At 41.8% G+C, this 17,536-nt stretch overlaps 1 protein-coding gene across 12 annotated transcripts in view; it reads right to left on the bottom strand.

The window, feature by feature from the left end:
- Eri3 (ERI1 exoribonuclease family member 3) overlaps positions 1-13,965 on the bottom strand; it is a 133,593-nt gene extending 119,628 nt beyond the window's left edge. For 3 of the 12 annotated variants that reach the window (XM_046469482.2, XM_046469487.2, XM_046469486.2), the window contains exons 1-2: positions 13,574-13,928; positions 11,280-11,355 (exon numbers count right to left, since the gene is read on the bottom strand). In XM_046469482.2, the coding sequence (XP_046325438.1) occupies positions 11,280-11,355; positions 13,574-13,708 (211 nt within the window). In that variant the 5' untranslated portion in view covers positions 13,709-13,928. The other 9 variants (XM_046469483.2, XM_058570802.1, XM_046469488.2 and 6 more) reach the window with 8 other exon arrangements.
- Between the last annotated feature and the right edge of the window lie 3,571 nt (positions 13,966-17,536).

Raw genomic sequence — 17,536 nt, 5'->3', positions numbered from 1 at the left:
GGAAAAAAAAATGGACAATGTCACATTATCACTTCTTTTTTCCATTTCTCTCCTGATTCACTAAATGAGTACAATCATTTGCCTGTGTTAGGATATGTGCTAGTGTAGGTCTTTAATTTCCCCAAATGAATGAAAACCAAAAGGATTTTAAGTTCTTCATGGATCCTGAACAAGCACAGCACTTGCTTATAGTCTCCCCCAAAATGTAGCCAAACCTCCTCAACCCAGGTGACAAAGGCTAGCTTGAGTTTCATTATGGAATCTCTTGGAAAGGCAAAAGGGCCAACATCCCTTTGAAAACCAGAATCTAAAATAACTTATCACATCACCTACTCCTGAATAGTACTGGGAAACCTTATTGAGATGGCAGACACCCATCTGCTAATTTGGATCAAAAGTCCCTCTCTAACCCCTTGAAATCAGACCATATATAAGGACTTTTGAAATCTTTAACCTTCTCCAATATGTCTATAGTATATGCAGCATAAATAAACTCTTATCTGCAAAATACAGGCAATTAAGCATCATGATTAATGAGGACTTCCAGGTTTGAGTTCAGACTTTATCACTTAATAGCCATGGCACCTTGGGCAAGCTCTGTTCTTCAATTTCTCACCTGTAAAATGACAATAACACCACTACCCACTCTTTAAGTGAGAATGAAATGCAACAACACATGTAAAGCACTAACAACAATGTATGGGACATAAGGGGTGAATAAATATTAGCTTACTATTATTACTACTATCATACAGTAGGCTATGCCCACCTGGCCAAGCCTGGATCCCCATATCCCCAGCCTATAAGTCTAATTAATGCATCAGGCAGCCTCGGGGAGTTACATCAGTGTTTCCTCCATCCCTAGAATGCTCCAGATCGCCCATAGAGCACATTATATACACCCTATCCCTTCCCATGAACAACACATGGATGGCTAGAGGTTCTCTGGCCTGTAGGCCTTATTTTCTCACCTGATTTCACCCACATCAAAAGGCATGTCTTATAGAAAGTCTTAAAAATAGACATTAGAAGGCTAGGCCTCCACATGTCAACAGTCACTGGTTCCTTACTTCCTTTCTTCTAACAACTAAGTTCAGTTCAAATCAGGAAAAGAGGATAGCTCTTCCTCTTCCCTTCCTGAAAAATTTAATCCTATAGCAGAAGAAGGTATTGCCTACATCAGCTGGAGGGGAGATGCAGAGGTGTGGGGGAAGAGTCAGAGCCCAAGCAGGGCTGAAAGGGCATCCTTGAAGATGTGGGAAGGTGTGCAGCATGTCAGAGCCAAAGACAGGTGAGGAGGCATTCATGTCCAGGGCAGTCTACTCTGGGGAGTCATGAGCAGGATAAAAGAGGCACTCAGGAGTGAATGAAACAGGGCAACAGCCAGCAATGGGAGACTGGTTATACACAGTGATAATGGGAACCAGGTTTCTCACTGTTAAAGAAAGTAGTTAAAATATGAAAAGGGTGCCAGGCTTGGTGGTGCACAACTGTAATCCCAGTGGCTCAGGAGGCTGAGGCAGGAGGATCACGAGTTCAAAGCCAGCCTCGGCAACTTAGCAAGGTGCTAAGCAACTCAGTGAGATCCTGTCTCTCAATAATACACAAAAAAGGGCTGGGGACGTGGCTCAGTGGTTAAATGCCCCTAGGTTCAATACCTGGTACAAAAAAAAAAAAAAAAAGGAGAAAATAGGTGGTGCCAGATTGGAATTGGCAGTAAGAGTATAAACTCATTGTTTCTGCCTTAGACCTGGATATTTAAGTGTAGATATATTTAGTATGAGTAGGTATGTATGTGTGTATGTATACATACAAATTACATATATATACACATACACACACAAATATACATATTCACACACATAAATATTTTCTAGTTCCATCTAAAGAAGAGCAGGGAAGCAGCACCACTCAGTTGGCTTCTAAATACCATTCTCTATTAAAAGAACCTGAGTTGCAGGGCGAGGTGATGCTTGCCTGTAATTCCAGTGGCTTGGGAGACTGAGGCAAGTTCAAAGTGCCTCAGTGAGACCCTGTCTCTTAAATAAAATACAAAATAGGGCTGGGGATATGGCTCAGTGGTTGAGTGCTCCTGAGTTCAATTCCCAGTAGTCCCCCTCCCCCCAAAAAAAGAACCAGAGTTCCTTGGAGAAATGGCTGGTTCCAGGGCTATGGCAGAAAAAGAACAAAATAGGCCTGGAAAATCCTGTTGTACCAGAAAAATCACCCTGAATAATTAATGATAATAATGGATTAAAATACATTGAATAAACTAGGGAAATTATGAGTCAAAAAAATATAAATGAATACAACTAAAGTTAATTGAGGGATATTTACATAGTTTGAAAGTATCTCTCCATAAAATGATTATTAACTATAAAAGGAAATGATTTTATAATGCAGAAGCTTGACAGACATCACCTTAATCAACTGATCAAAAATAAACATCATCTGTAATATCAATTAAAATCACATGCCATCTGAAAGATACAATAGGAACAAAGCATTATTTCTACAACATTTTGTTGAACAGGCACAACCTGAATCCAATCATGAGAAAATAAAAAAAAATAAATAAGCCCTAATTGAGAGCCAATCTACACAATAACCATCCTGTAATCTTCAAATGTGTCAAGGTCATGAACATCAAGGAAAGTCAAAAAGACACTAATAATACTTGATAACTAAATACAATCCATGATTCTGAACCATATCATTTTGCTACAAAGAACATTCCTGGGACAACTGGTAAAACTTGAATGGGATTTGTGAGTTAGATGGAGGTGACATACTAATGTAAATTTCCTGATTTTGATGGTTGTATTGTGGTTAAGAAAATGTCCTTGCTTGGAGGAAATACAAAGTGTTCAGGATGATAGGGCATTAGTTTGGGAACTTAACCCTGAAATAGTTCAGGAAAAAATTCTTCGTGCTGTACTTAAAACTTTTATGTAAATTAGGACTGTTTCAAACTTTTAAAAAAATATTTTTAAAAATCCATATGCAGGCCTGGGGGTGTAGCTTAGTGGAAGAGCACTTGCCTAGCATGCATAAAGCCCTGGGTTCAATCCCCAACACTGCAAAATAAAAAATAATACTAAAATATAAATAAAGTCTGTGTATGATGTGATCTAAAAAATAAAAACCAGAACAAGTGGTATGTGAAAAAGAGAGAGAGACAGAGACAGAGACAGAGGGAGGGAAGGAGACAGAGGGAGGGAAGGAGAGAGAAGGAGGGTGAGAGAGAGGGAGAGAGATATCTCCCCACCGTGTACCCTCTGGCAGCAAGTTTGGCAAAAGTGAGCCCTAAAGCATCCCCTCAGCCCAAACAGTCTCTATCAAGTTGAGTCTTCATCAGAAGAGCCCCTATTCCATGATCCCCTCACTGGCACTGAGGCCCCCAGACAGCTACTCAAGAAACACCTCAGCACTCCCTACATGACATTCCACCTGTTCTTGTACCTCCTGGCAGCTGAAGGGCTTCTCTTTCATATTGATGTCTTTGTACTTTAGTTACAGGTTTGAAGAATATAAGTCTCGAAGTTTACAACCTCAACAGGATCTCTGAATATTTAGTTAAGGGGCAGAACTTAAAAAGAAACAGTTTATGATTCTCTGTATTTCTGCAAACTATCTTCATTCAGGGAACAAGATTTACACATTTATTCTCAGACCTCCTTTTACTTCTAACAAATTAAAGGTAGTAAGCAGCCTACAGCAAGGGGGAATATGAATGATTCTCTCCTCAAAATGAAGGGACTGATCCTCCAAAGGGGACAGAAGAGGGGTAAATATGGACTGCCCTGGGGCCAGCCTGATTTGGAGAAACAGGCCTGTGCAACACAGCCCCTGGAGGACGGTCTCTGTACAGCATATTTACACAACAGACACCAATGGCTCCTCTGCAGCCATTACTGTCTATCAGGTAAATAACACATGTGCCAAGACACACATTTAATGAGGGAAATAATATGCCTTTATAAAAAGACTCAATCTGTATTTACCTGAGAGACCAAAGAAGCACCAAATCACCAGATTAGTGGAACCACAGAGGAGTCGTTCTGGTGTCTTGGGTAAATAGACATTTTATAGCCTCCATTACTAGAAGGGGGAAGGGAGAGTAGAGGGAGGGGGTCATTCTTCAACTCCACATACACAGGCCAGGGGAGCCTCAGGGATGGGACAAGCAGAGGAGTCCATCAGGAAACACGTGGTCTATTCCACTCCACCTCCCCAACCACACAGACTTAGAATCTTTGGGAACATGGGGATTGATAGCATCCCTGTATTCAACCCATGCCATTAAAAGCCAGACTGGGAGGCAGGGATATCTTCCAGATAAACTCCAAGGTACCAGAGGCGGTTCCTGTGTTCAACTAACTAGAAATACCTGAACCACTAGAACTATAGCTTCTTCAGTTTTCAGTCTAGGGCAAGTCCCTGCCTGGGTCTGACCTATAGCATCACAGGTGCTCAGGCCCTGAGTCACAGAAGCAACAACAAAGAACACTGTACCATCTGTTTGTAACTCACCTAGTCCCAAGCTTTGTCTTAGGCAGCAAAAAGTTGCTTGGTAAGGACATAAATAGACCGCATGCCTTCAAGAATCATAATCTTCAATTAAAGAATATATCCTTACTGCCAGAAATCTTTCTACGAAAATCAAACAGTCAAAGGTAAAAGAAAACCTCAGAGGCAACACAGTCTAGTCAGCCAGTAGAAATGAAGCCCAGGAAGAAAAAGGAGCACCCAAGGTTCACACAGCAAGAAAGAGAAAGAACAGAACCAGGTCTCTAGAACTAGGCCGTGGCTCCAGTGCAAGGAGTAGAGCTCTCCACTCATCCCCCAATCTTCTCTACAGTCTCAAAGAATAGACCGGAATCTGAAGGCTCTGTCTATTCCACTCAAGGCTACAAACTGGAGACAAAAGAAAGCATGATATACCCCACAAACTCTATACGACTTTCTGATGACCCCAACGTGATAAGGAAGGAAGAACTCTAAAGGAGGACCCTCACCTCAACAAAACACTCTACTCCTCTTTGCAACCTGTCACTGCCCTTATCCTATAACCACAGCTTCTGCTCCAAGGCAGGGCTAAGGTGAGCTTCCCGCTTCAGAAACAACTGCTAATCCCAAATTACCTAAGGACTTTCACCAAAGGCTTACAAGAACACCAGATTCTTATGGCAACAACAAAGCCATAGCAGGCTAGCTTCAACTGGTCCATCTCAACAGCTCAAAATAGCACACATCAATAGGCAACTATTTATAATTTGCTTGCTGTTTGCTAAACCATCAGCATGCTTACAACTTGGTCAAACTCTTTCCAGGGACCAAAGTTGGACGACATCTCTTAGTAAAGTCCTACAAGTCAGCTGCCCCTCCATTACACACAAGGGGACATAAAGTCTTGTTTCCTAAGGTACAGCAAATAAGATAGGGAGGGAGGGAGGGTGCAGTATGATCATCCCTTTAAGTACCTCCCATCCTATAGACAATATCTACAGAACAGTTCTGTACAGAACAGTGCTGTTCTGTAGATATTGTCTATAGGATGGGAGGTACTTAAAGGGATGATCATACTGTTTAAATATTTTCTAGGCTCTTGCTTTCAAGATGGAGAACTGGTGTTGAAGCACAGCCATACAATCTAGTTGTTAAAACACTTGGGTCAGAAAAATCTAGGTTCAAATCCTGACTCTACTGCATATTCTTTGTAATAATAGCTAAAATAATACCAATATCTTGGGTTCAATTCAATCAAATAATGTACGTACAATGCTCTGCATGATAGTAAGTGCTCAATAAAAGGGAGCTACAGTTAAAACATGAGAAAGAGGAAAGGGAAACACCATTTTCTGTGTTGGTGATTTATAGATCTTAATCTCATTTAATCCTACCAAATGTCAAGCAAAAATAGTTAACACTATTTCCATTTTACACCTGAGGAAACTAAGGATAAAAGGTACCAAACTCTTTGGGTACTCTTAGTTTCCTCTACCATGTTTGATGGCCCACATTTCCACACTTGACAGATTCTCCATCGGTCACAGGGCTAACAATGCATATCAATTTTAATTTTTCTTTCTTTCTTTATCTTTTTTTTTTTTTTTTTTTGTACCAGCTGTTGAATCCAAGGTACTTTTCCACTGAGCCACATCCCCAGGTCTTTTTATTATGAGACAGGGTCTCCCTAGGTCTCTTAGGGCCTCACTAAGTTGCTGAGGCTGGCTTTGAATTTGCAATCCTTCTGCCTCAGACTCCCAAACTGCTGGGATTACAGATGTGCACCACCATGCCCAGAAAAATCTAACTTTTTTTTTTTTTTTGGTGCCGGGAATTGAACCCAGGGCTTTGTGCATGCTAGGCAACACTCTACCACTGCCCCAGCCCCAATTTTTCTTTTTAAGTAAGGTGTGATTTTAACCAGAAGTAACTCAAACTTAGGCAGTGATTAAACCTAAATCAACCAAATTTGATTTCATAATAATTTTAAAAAGAAAAACAAATTACAGCCCTGAGCACAAAAGTAGGAACAGGAAGGGATGTCTTGAATTAAAACACAATGGAGAACTCAAAGCTCCTTCTCAAATACAATTCCAGAGGTGCAAATCTTCCCACCTTACAGAGTGAGAAACTGGCAGGAGGAAGGTTACAATCAGCTCTTGCCCAGGTCCCCAAATGTGACATTTCCTTTTCCAAATCTGAACTTTTGCAAATGCTACTCCCTCTATATTGGAATGCCCCTCTATTTTTCACTAGGCAAATTATCAACCCTTCTCCAAAACCCAGTTCAAATCTCCCTCTTTTAATAGCTCTGATAACCCATCAGAAAGTTAATTGCTTATTATTCAGTAACGCAGTTTATTCTTATTTTGTAACTTTTCTCTATGTTAGGTATCTGTTTTCCTTCTAGTAATAATTTTCAAGGAGTTAAGAATAGAAAATAGCTATATATAGGCATATGTGTGCATGTTTATGTAAAAAGAAAGCATATCAGATATGCTAATGCCTTGACTTTGAGACTCCTTCATGTATTTTAAAATTTCATATACAGCATTAAAGAAGGGCATGAGATTTATTTATTTACTTATTTGTTTGTTTATTTATGGTACCAGGGATTGAATTTAGGGGCACTCGACTACTGAGTTACATCCCCAGCCCTATTTTGAATTTTATTTAGAAATAGGGTCTCACTGAGTTGCTTGGCGCCTCACTAAATTGCTGAGGCTGGCTTTGATTTCGTGATCCTCCTGTCTCAGTCTCCCTAGCCACTGGGATTACAGATGTGTACACCGCGCCCAGTGAGATTTATTTTTTAAATCTAAATGGTGAAAGAGTTTTAAAAGCTTGAGAAACACTGAGTTAGACCCTTAGGTGCAAGGACTACATTTTGTTCATTTCTGTATTCCCAGTATCCAGCACAGGGTCAGGCACAAAGTTAAGTATGAGTTTGCTGAATGAATTAATATGCCCAAAGTCCACTGCTCTGGAATTAGAACATGCCAAAACAGAGCATGACCCAGGCACCAAACAAAGGTTCTTTCTTTCTTTCTTTCCTTCCTTCCTTTCTATTCTTCTCCCAGTCCACCCCATTCTGTCCTCCCCAGTTGAGAGAGAGAGAGAAAGAGAAATTGCCTTGGTGCCAGAATACCATTAAAAGGATTAATTTAGGGACCGGTGTTTGGACTGTCACATCCAATCACTACCCACAGATCTACAGCTTCCCAAATCAGGCTCATGCAAAGAGGAATCAATTGCAAGGACACAGAGGGTCTGAACAGGCATACTAATGGCCTCCCGAGGTGCCAGCGGCCAGCTTTGACACTCCCATAAATTATCTGCCTTTTGATTTTACCTGTAGCTGTGGGGCACAAGGCACAATTTTGAACATATCAAAGCAATCTCTTGTAACCCAAGGCTCCCCAAGGAATGTCCCCAAAGGAGAAAAGGCTAAAAACAACAACCCAAAGGGAATCTGCTTCCCAACAGGTCTGGTCCTAGCAGTCATCAAACATTAAAACCCAAACGAACCAAAGAGATACAGTAGGACTCAAATGAAGCCTCAAAGATATGGACAAGGCATGTATCAGACTGCAGTTCTGCAATGACTACACATCTCCCACTCAAGGAAAGAGAAATCACAGCAATAAACAAACGCAATTTCATCTGGAGGCAAATGTGCGCTAGCTTTAACAGTAAGTCACAGTATGACTTTGGGCAACTCACTTAACCTTGATGGGCCTCAGTTTCCTCACATGGTAGCAAGGAAATGAATACTATCTGAAAAACTTCCTGCAGTGGTGGTAAAAGCAATCTAAAAAATTCAAGAGGCACTTTACAAAGATGCAGGGCCTCAAAGGTGACAATATCAATAAATGGCCCCAGACAAATAAGGAGGTATGATTAGTCACAGGTGAAATTTACTGGGAAACTGCTCATTCAACTCACTTTACTGATGGTGTTGAGACTAAGGTCCATCCCCCAAAAAATTCTGGGATTCTGAATGGAACTCCTGCTGTGTACAAATTTTCCATTAGGCAGGACAGTGCCTTGCTTTTGTTGTAACTTCCTCCTATGTGCTGGCTCTCACCACCAGGGCTGTTTCTATCATTTGGACACAATGACAACTGTGCTGACTCTAAAGTATTTGTCAACTATTTCCTGCTTTAAAAAAAAAAAAAAATCATTGTGTAAAATACTATTAGTAATAAAAATGTGTCTAGGCACTGTGCTAACAGCTTTATATACATTACCAAAGCCTTTAACCAACCTATTAAGTCCTCTATCTCCATTTTACAGATAGGAAAGTGAAGCTCAGAGAGCTAAGTCACTTTTGCAAGGTCACATAAACACTACTATCAGAAGCCTATAGGTTGGGCCAAGTGCAGTGGCACATGCCTGTAATCCTAGCAACTCGGGAGGCTAAGACAGGAGGATTGCAAGTTCAAAGTCAGCCTCAGCAACTTAGCAAGGTCCGGTCTCAAAACACAAAACTTAAAAAAGAAAAAGGTGGGGGTGGGGCTGGGTGGTTAAACACCCATGGGTTCAATCCCAGTAACACCCTCCCCCCCCCCCCAAAAAAAAAAGAAACCTACAGGTTTGGGGTGGAACCTACAAGCTTCCCTCTAGCAATGTGGAAGACAAAAGTCAAGAGCAAACACAGGGCTCTGTGCTATAATCTCATTAGACACTCAACAAATACTTTATTTGGTTCCTGTGCCTGACACATCATCATATCTGAACCAGGAAACAATTTCTAAAATTGGGAAAAGGTCATCAGTCTGCTGCAAGCAAGGAAAGGAGAGACTGAGTAGGACAGAAAGAGGACAATTCCCTAGAAAGCTTAGGAAAATGGGTCAGTTTCTGTGTGTATAGTTCAAGTAAGTTCAAAGCAACTGACATTAAGCCATGAACCCTAAAACCAATATCCCTTCCAGGGCTTTATTTATTCCATACTTCCTTCAATAGAAAATAGTTCCCAGAGCTGGGGGTTGTGGCTCAGTGGTAGAACACTTGCCTAGCATGTGCAAGGAGCTGGGTTCAATCCTCAGCACCACATAGAAATAAATAAATAAAATAAAGGTATTGTGTTCAGCTACAACTTAAAAAAAAAATTAGAAAAAGAAAATAGTTCCCAAAATCTTTGAATTCATTCTATATCAACTTTCCCTTCTTCTATCTACTCTAGTCTGTGAAATAGGAGCTGATATTATCAACACATTCCTTGACAGACATACTTTAAGCTACAGTGGATAACCAAGAAGTTAGTGAAGAGAACCAATATAACCATGAAAACAAAAATGCAGTTATACTTCATTGTAAGGACCAAAATACTTCCACAAAAGGGGAAATATAAAATGCTATCCATGTAACTGCCATAGCTTCCTTATTGGTCTGTTTCAAGTATTATCTGTCCCCTTCAATCCATTCTTCACACTGACATTAAAGCAAACTTTCTATAACACAAAACTAACATCACTCTATTACCTAAATCCTTTTAATGGCTTCCTACTATTCTTAAGGGACAGCAAACTAGAGTCCATATATTAAATACAGATGCCACCTGTTTTTATAAATAAAGTTTTATTGAAATACAGCCATGTTCACTCATTTTCAAACTGTCTATGGCTGCTTTCATACATAACTGCCAAGTTGTGTAAAGCAGCCACCACAAAGGATCAATATTTACTATCTTGTCCTTTACAGAAAAGATTTACCAGTTTCTAATCTTTTTCAACCCACCCACATAACTCCAGGTCTAATTCTAAGAGTTTATAAGGCTCTGCCATCAACTTACCTTTCCTGCCCCTGCGTACTAAGCACTGTTTAAATCACACTGGACTTTCTCAAACTCAACAAAGCTCTGACACTTGGCTCCTTGTGTTTTCATCTAAATCTAGGTGAAGTGGTTACTTCCTCTAAGAAGCTGTTCCTGCATACATAAGTCTGGGTTAGGGACACTTCTGCACTCCCAAAGAACTTGCACTTCCTTTACTAGAGCACTCTCAGGTATAACTAACTGTCTCTTTACTATCTGTCTCTCCCATGAATTTTTAAGTTCTTTAGTGGCAGGGACAGTGGCTGTCTCGTTCACCATTACAATTCCAGAAACAAGCAAATTGCTTGGCCCTTAGTTATTACACAAACTGCCTCCAAGACCCTAGATAATAATCATCAGAGTCTGCCTTTTTAGCAAGCCCCTGATCCTGGCAAAATGGAGACAGGTTGGGACTAGCTATTCACTTAAAGCTATTCACACAACTCAAATTAAACCAATATCACAAAGGCTTTGGTCAAATACATTAAGAGTCAAAGGCTGGGCTGGAGTTGTGGCTCAGTGATAGAGCACTTGCCTAGCATGTGTGAGGCACTGGGTTCGATTCTCAGCACCACATATAAATAAATGAATAAAATAACCAACATCTAAAAAAATATTAAAATAAAAGAATCAAATGTATGTGTTTCATCCTCTTGTATTAAGACATGTATTTCTCAGGATAAAGGACTATTCTAGCTCTATTCAACCATCCTGAAAGTAAAGGGTGTTTATGAGATGCCCATTAAAAAAATCATGAGAGAGCTCAAGAGTCTGAATCCCCAATTCCAATTCTCAATTTAAAGTCTTAGGGAAGTTTCCATAGGTTTTGAGCATATGCTGCCTAATAAAAGAAGCTACAGAAAATCAATCTGCACCAGTCCCACCCCCACCCCCACCAAGCCCAAATACTGATAAAGAAGTCAAGTCAAACTTGACCATGCAACAGGATTCTCACCTCTCCTTACTTCGAAGATGCCAAGACTGGCAGCTGGGGATGCTGAAGGTTCTGTGAGAGCTGGAAAGCCCCAATGCTGTGGACAAACACACATCTCTGCAACAAGTCTATTTCAACACAAAGGATCAAATCCCCACTAAGGATCATACTTCACCTCAAATTCCTAAACTCAAAACTTTGGGATAACAGCTATCTATGTAGAAAAACAGTTTCCTACAGAACTTCCAGAAGCTATTAGTACCATATTTGTTTTTGGAATGATGGATTTCATGTTCTCTAGTAATATCCTTTTCTTGGTAAGGAGACTTACTTCCTAGAAACATCAAATATTTACAGTGTCTGAGCCTGGGCTGAGAAAGATGGCCATGAAGTGGTGGCTCACTAGACAATTTCAGAATCCTATCTAGACAAGGAGATACTAGTAAGGCTGACAATATTCCAAACTCAGGAACTAAGGCTAGGTTAGGACTGAGGCAGGGGTTAGTTGCCACAAACCCACAGGCCATATTGCAAATGGCCACAAATACCAGGAAACACTTTCAGGATATTTCCAATTCTGCTTCAAGTTCTAAGAAAGTCAAAGTAACCAAACCCCAACTCAAACCATCAATGGACACCTATCCTATTTATCACCTAATTCAGATTTTCCAAAGAACCAGAAGTTGCATGATGATCCTATAAGCTAGTGATGTCCTTTACACAAAGAAGCACAAGTGGAACCAATACATTCCTGTCTACCATTATACACATTTAAGACTTCATTCTACTCAGGTCCTCGGGGAAAAGGCCACTCACTAACTTACCCCACCACAGAGAAAACACTTTTCAAAATGAAAGGGAATATAAGCACTTTTATTTAGAAATTTCAAGTTGGAGGAGGCACTCTTAGGCAAGCTCTATGACCTAGCTAGCTGATTATTTACAGGATCTTTGGGCAGGAATTGTTAATGAGCTTTTAATTTGGAGTGCTTAAGTTGCCAAAGTGCTCTGAGCTCCAGTGAAGCAACACAGAATCCATAAAGGAAACCTTATCAATCACTTACTGGCAGCTCCCTTCCCCCATTCTGCACCTCTTGCTGAAAGGCAGCCAAGTAGGTTTCTAACTAAGATCACAGACACACATTAGTGGAGTCACACTCCAAGTCCCTGTTTATAAATTGGCTTTTAAATGGTAGGGGATTCAGGTATAATATACTTAGGTTCCAAGAACGAACCCACTAAAACAAGGTATACTGTATATGATAAAGTCAGAATAAAGCAGAATTTGATGAAGTCAATTTCTGGTAACAACTCTACAATTGAAAACCAGGTCAGGCCCACACCTTTAATCCCAGCTACTTGGGAAGCTGAGGCAGGAGAATGGCAAGCTCAAGGTCAGATTGGGCAAATTTACCAAGACCCTATCTCAAAATAAAACTTAAAAAAGGGCTGGGGATGTACCTCAGTGATAGAGCACTTGCTTACCAAATGGGAAGCCCTAGTTTCAATCCCCAGTACTACAAGTAAAAAAAAAAAAAAAAAAAAAAAACACATCCAATCACAACCTACTATAATTAAAACAGAGAATAGTCTTTAGCCAATGAAATTCATGTTTTGCTGCCCTAATGCTGGGAAACTGATGAAATGTTGACAAGAGCAAATGCCATACCAGTGGTCAGAGACCTCTAGCAGAAAAACACAGTGGCCACTATTCGTTGCCAAATTCAGCCGTAGGAACAAATTCCACATACCTAGTGAGGGACCCCCACATCTAGCATCTTTCAAGTCAACAAGAAGCAACAACAAAAAATAAATAAATTTTAAAAGAAAGTTACATTTTGCAAGAACTCACAGTTATGCCTCAATCCAAATTAATGTTTTTTGTCTTAAGAAAACACCTGTTGCTGGCCCACTTGCAGGAAAGGCAAACAGAAAGGTAGCCAGGTTAGGCCCTGATTCACTCCTTCCATCGCTTCAAATTTACAGAGGTAAACTGCTAATTTTGTGTGCATGTGTCGGGAGGGGGAGAGGGGATATTCTCTCTCTACTATCTCCTTGCTGTTTCTAGCCTCTCTGGTCAAACCTCTCTAGTAATTCCAAGTAAGGAGTCAGCCCCCTTAATCAACTCACCCAATCTGTCTGGCAAAACCCAGCCCCGCTCCCCCTACACCAGAACGCTACTCAGTAGATCATGCATCGGGGGTGAGCACACCGGCCAGCACCCCAAACTGCAGAAACTATACAAGCCACGACCCGCCACCCGCATGCATTAACCAGGGCCTAGGCTGGGGGAGGGGGCTCTCAGCATCACCCACCCCAGGGTGTTGCCCCCAACTCGGACCCATCCAAGTCCAGGGGAGCGTAAGGGGAGGGGCAGGGGGCCAGGAGACCAGCCCTCCTTCCCAGGGCCGCCCCCGCCCCCCATCAGCTGCGGGAGAGGCTGTCGCCATGGCAACGCCCCCTCCTCGGGGCCAGCGCGGCAGGCTTGCTCCAGGTGCAGGCCCCGACGTCTCCCTCGGCCTCAGCAGGCGCTCAGGGTAGTTGACCGCGGCGGGCGCGGCCCGCGCCGACAGCGGCGCCGGCCAGGCAGAGGCAGGGCCAGCTCCGCCTGCTCCCCACCGCCCGTTCCCGGCCGCCTCAACAGCGGCAGCCAGCACCACGAGTCCACAACACACCGACTCACCTCCGCGCACTCTGACCCCGACCGACGCGACGGATGGGCGGGCGCAGTGGCCAACCGCTGAGCCCGCCGTCGGCCCCTTTGACCAATGGGCTGCAGTGGGGCAGGGCTTCTTCTCCCCAAATGCTCGCTCTCCCGCCGACATGCGCGCTAAAGTATGTGAAGATGGTGACTGCCAGTGGCGGCCTTATGGGACTTGTAGTTTTGAAACTGCACGTACTCGGAAGAGAAGGGGAGGGTCACTTCTGAGCAGTGAAAGGGATTTTTTAAAAACTGAACACTTCCTCAGCCCTAGAGCGACTCAGGTGCCACACCTATTTTTTCCCCACTTTTCAATATACGCATAAGGTGAGTATAGGCTCATAAAATGACATTCTGTTTAGGTGACACTTTCTCCTGATTCATTCATTCAACAAGTAATTATTATCATCTACTTTTGAATGTGGGCCTAGGGGAGATCTGGGAGGAGGGTAGACAGATTAGGAAGAAAATGCTTAGATTTCTAAAGGGCATAGGGAGGAGGGAACTGACTTGTTCATGTCCCTTCAGAGGGAAGCTTCTGGGTTGAAAAGGCTTCTGGCTGCAGCTGTGGGAAGCTTCTACAATCTCTCCAATCACCTGGAGAGAACTCTTACCAAAGCCAGTTGCCTGGGAAGTTATGGGTTCCAGTTTATGAGTTGGGAAACCTCAGTCTTAAATAAGCAAATGATGATGTTGACAGCTTCCCAATCAGGGATCCAGCTATGAGCCAGCACCAACACCACCACATTCAACCAGCTTTAGTTACCAAGCTCCTCTGTCTCCATGTGTACATTTTCACTTAAAACGATGATGTCATTTCTGGACCACCTCTAAGATCTTAACATAAGGTTTTCACCTAAGCTGGAAATGTCTGGTAATCCCCATATCAGGGAATGTCTTCCTTAATTTCATCCACATAATGGGTTCAATTATTCTACTGTGTATTTCAGTATTAGTGTTTTTTTTTTCCTTTCTCCATATTTCCATTGGTGCATTATAATTGTACTTAATGATGGGATTCATTGTTACATATGCACACAATATAACAATATCATTTGGGCTGGGGTTGTGGCTCAGGAGTAGAGCACTCACCTGGCAAGTGCGAGGCCCTGGGTTCCAACCTCAGCACCACATAAATAAAAATAAATAAAATAAAAGTACTGTATCCAACTACAACTTAAAAATAAATATTAAAAAAGTTAAAAAATATATCATTTGGCCAATATCATCCCACAATATTTCTTCTTTGCCTCCCCTCTTTCCTCCACCTGGTCTCTTTCCTCTAATACTGATCTCCCTTCAGTTTTCATGAAATCTCCTCCTACCTTTCTTTTCCTTTTTCCTCATTAGCTCTCACATATGAAAGAAAACATATGATCCTTGACTTTCTAAGTTTGGCCTATTTTGCTTAACCTAACATTCTCAATTCGATCCATTTTCCTGCAAATGACATAATTTCATTCTTCTTTATGGCTGAATAAAACTCCATTGGATCAGTGTTATATAATTGTCTATTTCCTTGCATCTCTCCTCCAGGACTTTAAGCTCTTTTAGGATAGATGTTATTTCAGTGTTGTTCATGTTGCATCAATTATACCCAATACAGTGCCAATCACAAAGCAGGCATGCAATAAATGTTTGTGAATGAATGAGGGAATAAACAGCAATAGGGACAGGAGATGGAATGCAAATGTAAAAATAAAAATGTAAATATAAAAATAAGAGGCCGTAAGTTGGCTTCTTTGGTCTCTGGCTTTGTTATATCCTAACTTTTGGCTTGAGAATATGACACAGGCAAACTTCTCAACTATGAGAATCAAGTACATTTACCCATCTGGATTGGAGACCTTCTTTAAGGCCCAGCCCAACATCCTAGAATGTGGTCTTTTCTTTTTGATGCTCTAGGACTCAACTGTACAACATCTAGGACCTCACCAGGCTGTAAACCCTTTCTGGACAAAGATAAGGCAAATGCATTCATTATTGCATATATATATATATATATATATATATATATATATATATATATGTGTGTGTGTGTGTGTGTGTGTGTGTGTGTATTCATTACTGCATATAACTGTTCTATTATTAAGAACAGTTGAAGAGTTCAATATATACTTGTTTCCTTGTACTGCTACTTAATGCAACATTTGGGTCTCTCAAACCTTGGCTCTATAGTATGCCATTTGGTTTCCTAGAAAACAGCCTGAGAAAAAGCTTATGTGCTTAGATTTAAATGGGAAGTATAAGCCCAAGGCAGCAAGAGTAAGAGGGAAAGAGAAGTGAGGCCGGAGAAATGGAATGACAATACAGGACAGTGTATTACCAAGTTAATGAGAGCTTCAAAGAATACAGCTAGTTACTCTTTGTATTCCAGATGTGCCTAGAGAAAGAGTCACACCTCAGGAAGAAACAAAGGGTTATATTACCCCACCATTTTGGTAACCACAGGGGGCGCCAGATTCCACACCCTGGAGCATAGTGGTTCATCTGAAACTAGAAGTGATGGGAGGAGTCAAAGACTGGTTTGACCAAATGGGGCCTGCTGCAGTCCCACCACCACAGTGGACACATTGGAGACTGTGTCAAAACCTTACCCTCACTCCCAGGGGAGGCTAAGATAACCAGATGAGGTGATAGTGGCAGCTGGACTATTCAGTAAGCAAGTGGCCAAGACTCTGTGTCAGGGTGCAGATGGGGCAAGTGAATTTGGAGACACAGATAGTGAACTAAGTCCAGTACCCAGACTTAGGTATACCCTAGGCAATCTCTTGGCTTCTGAATCAAGTAACTGACTAAAGTGAACACTGAGAACAAGTTGCTTCTACTACCCTTCAAACCACCAGGGAAAACAGCAAGCCGACAAAAACCAGGACCTTAACTAGCAATTGAAGGGCAGTGAGTAGTAGTTCCCAAAACTTGGACCAGGGCTCCCACACTTGGCATAGTTAGGAAAACTCATACTGGGTCTGAAATCATTTTATCTGGGAACTAGAAAAATTGCTGCTGCCTTCATAGTCTCTCTATATAAGACAGGATGGTTGAGTTATAAACGTGGGCTGAGAAAGAGCCTATTCAGGTTTGAGTTCTGTTTCTGTGACCTTAGGCACATCACACACCTCTCTGAGATTCAGTTTTCTTCATCTCTAAGGTAGAGATAATGCTAGTACCTACCTGTTAACTACAATTAAATTACAGAAGTGTTTAGCACAATACTTGGCATAGAGTTCAGCAAATAGTAGTATTACTATTATTCTCACCCTTTCCTACCTCTATCTCCAGTGCCTCTTCCCACCATGACCTCCACCACACTATGTTCTCCCTGCCATCTCTACCCCCTGGCATTATTCTGCTACTCGAGGAGCAGTGGGGTTGGACCTGGCCATACCTATTTCTCCCTGCTCTCACCAGGGCTGTTCCCCCTGAGCCTGGGTCGTTCATCTCCCTGGTGACCTGAATCTGAACTAAGAGACAAATGTGGGGTGGCTGAGGCCAGGGTGGTAATGTGCTCCCTTATCTTCGTGCCCCTCACTGGGGCCTAGTTAATTTTCCCTTTGATTTTAATATAGATTTATTG

The sequence above is a fragment of the Marmota monax genome, unplaced genomic scaffold (assembly GCF_021218885.2).
Source record: "Marmota monax isolate L192 unplaced genomic scaffold, Marmota_monax_Labrador192_F-V1.1 WCK01_AAM20220418_F8-fsc00008, whole genome shotgun sequence".
NCBI lineage: Eukaryota > Metazoa > Chordata > Mammalia > Rodentia > Sciuridae > Marmota > Marmota monax.
This window is presented reverse-complemented; position numbering and strand designations above follow the sequence as displayed.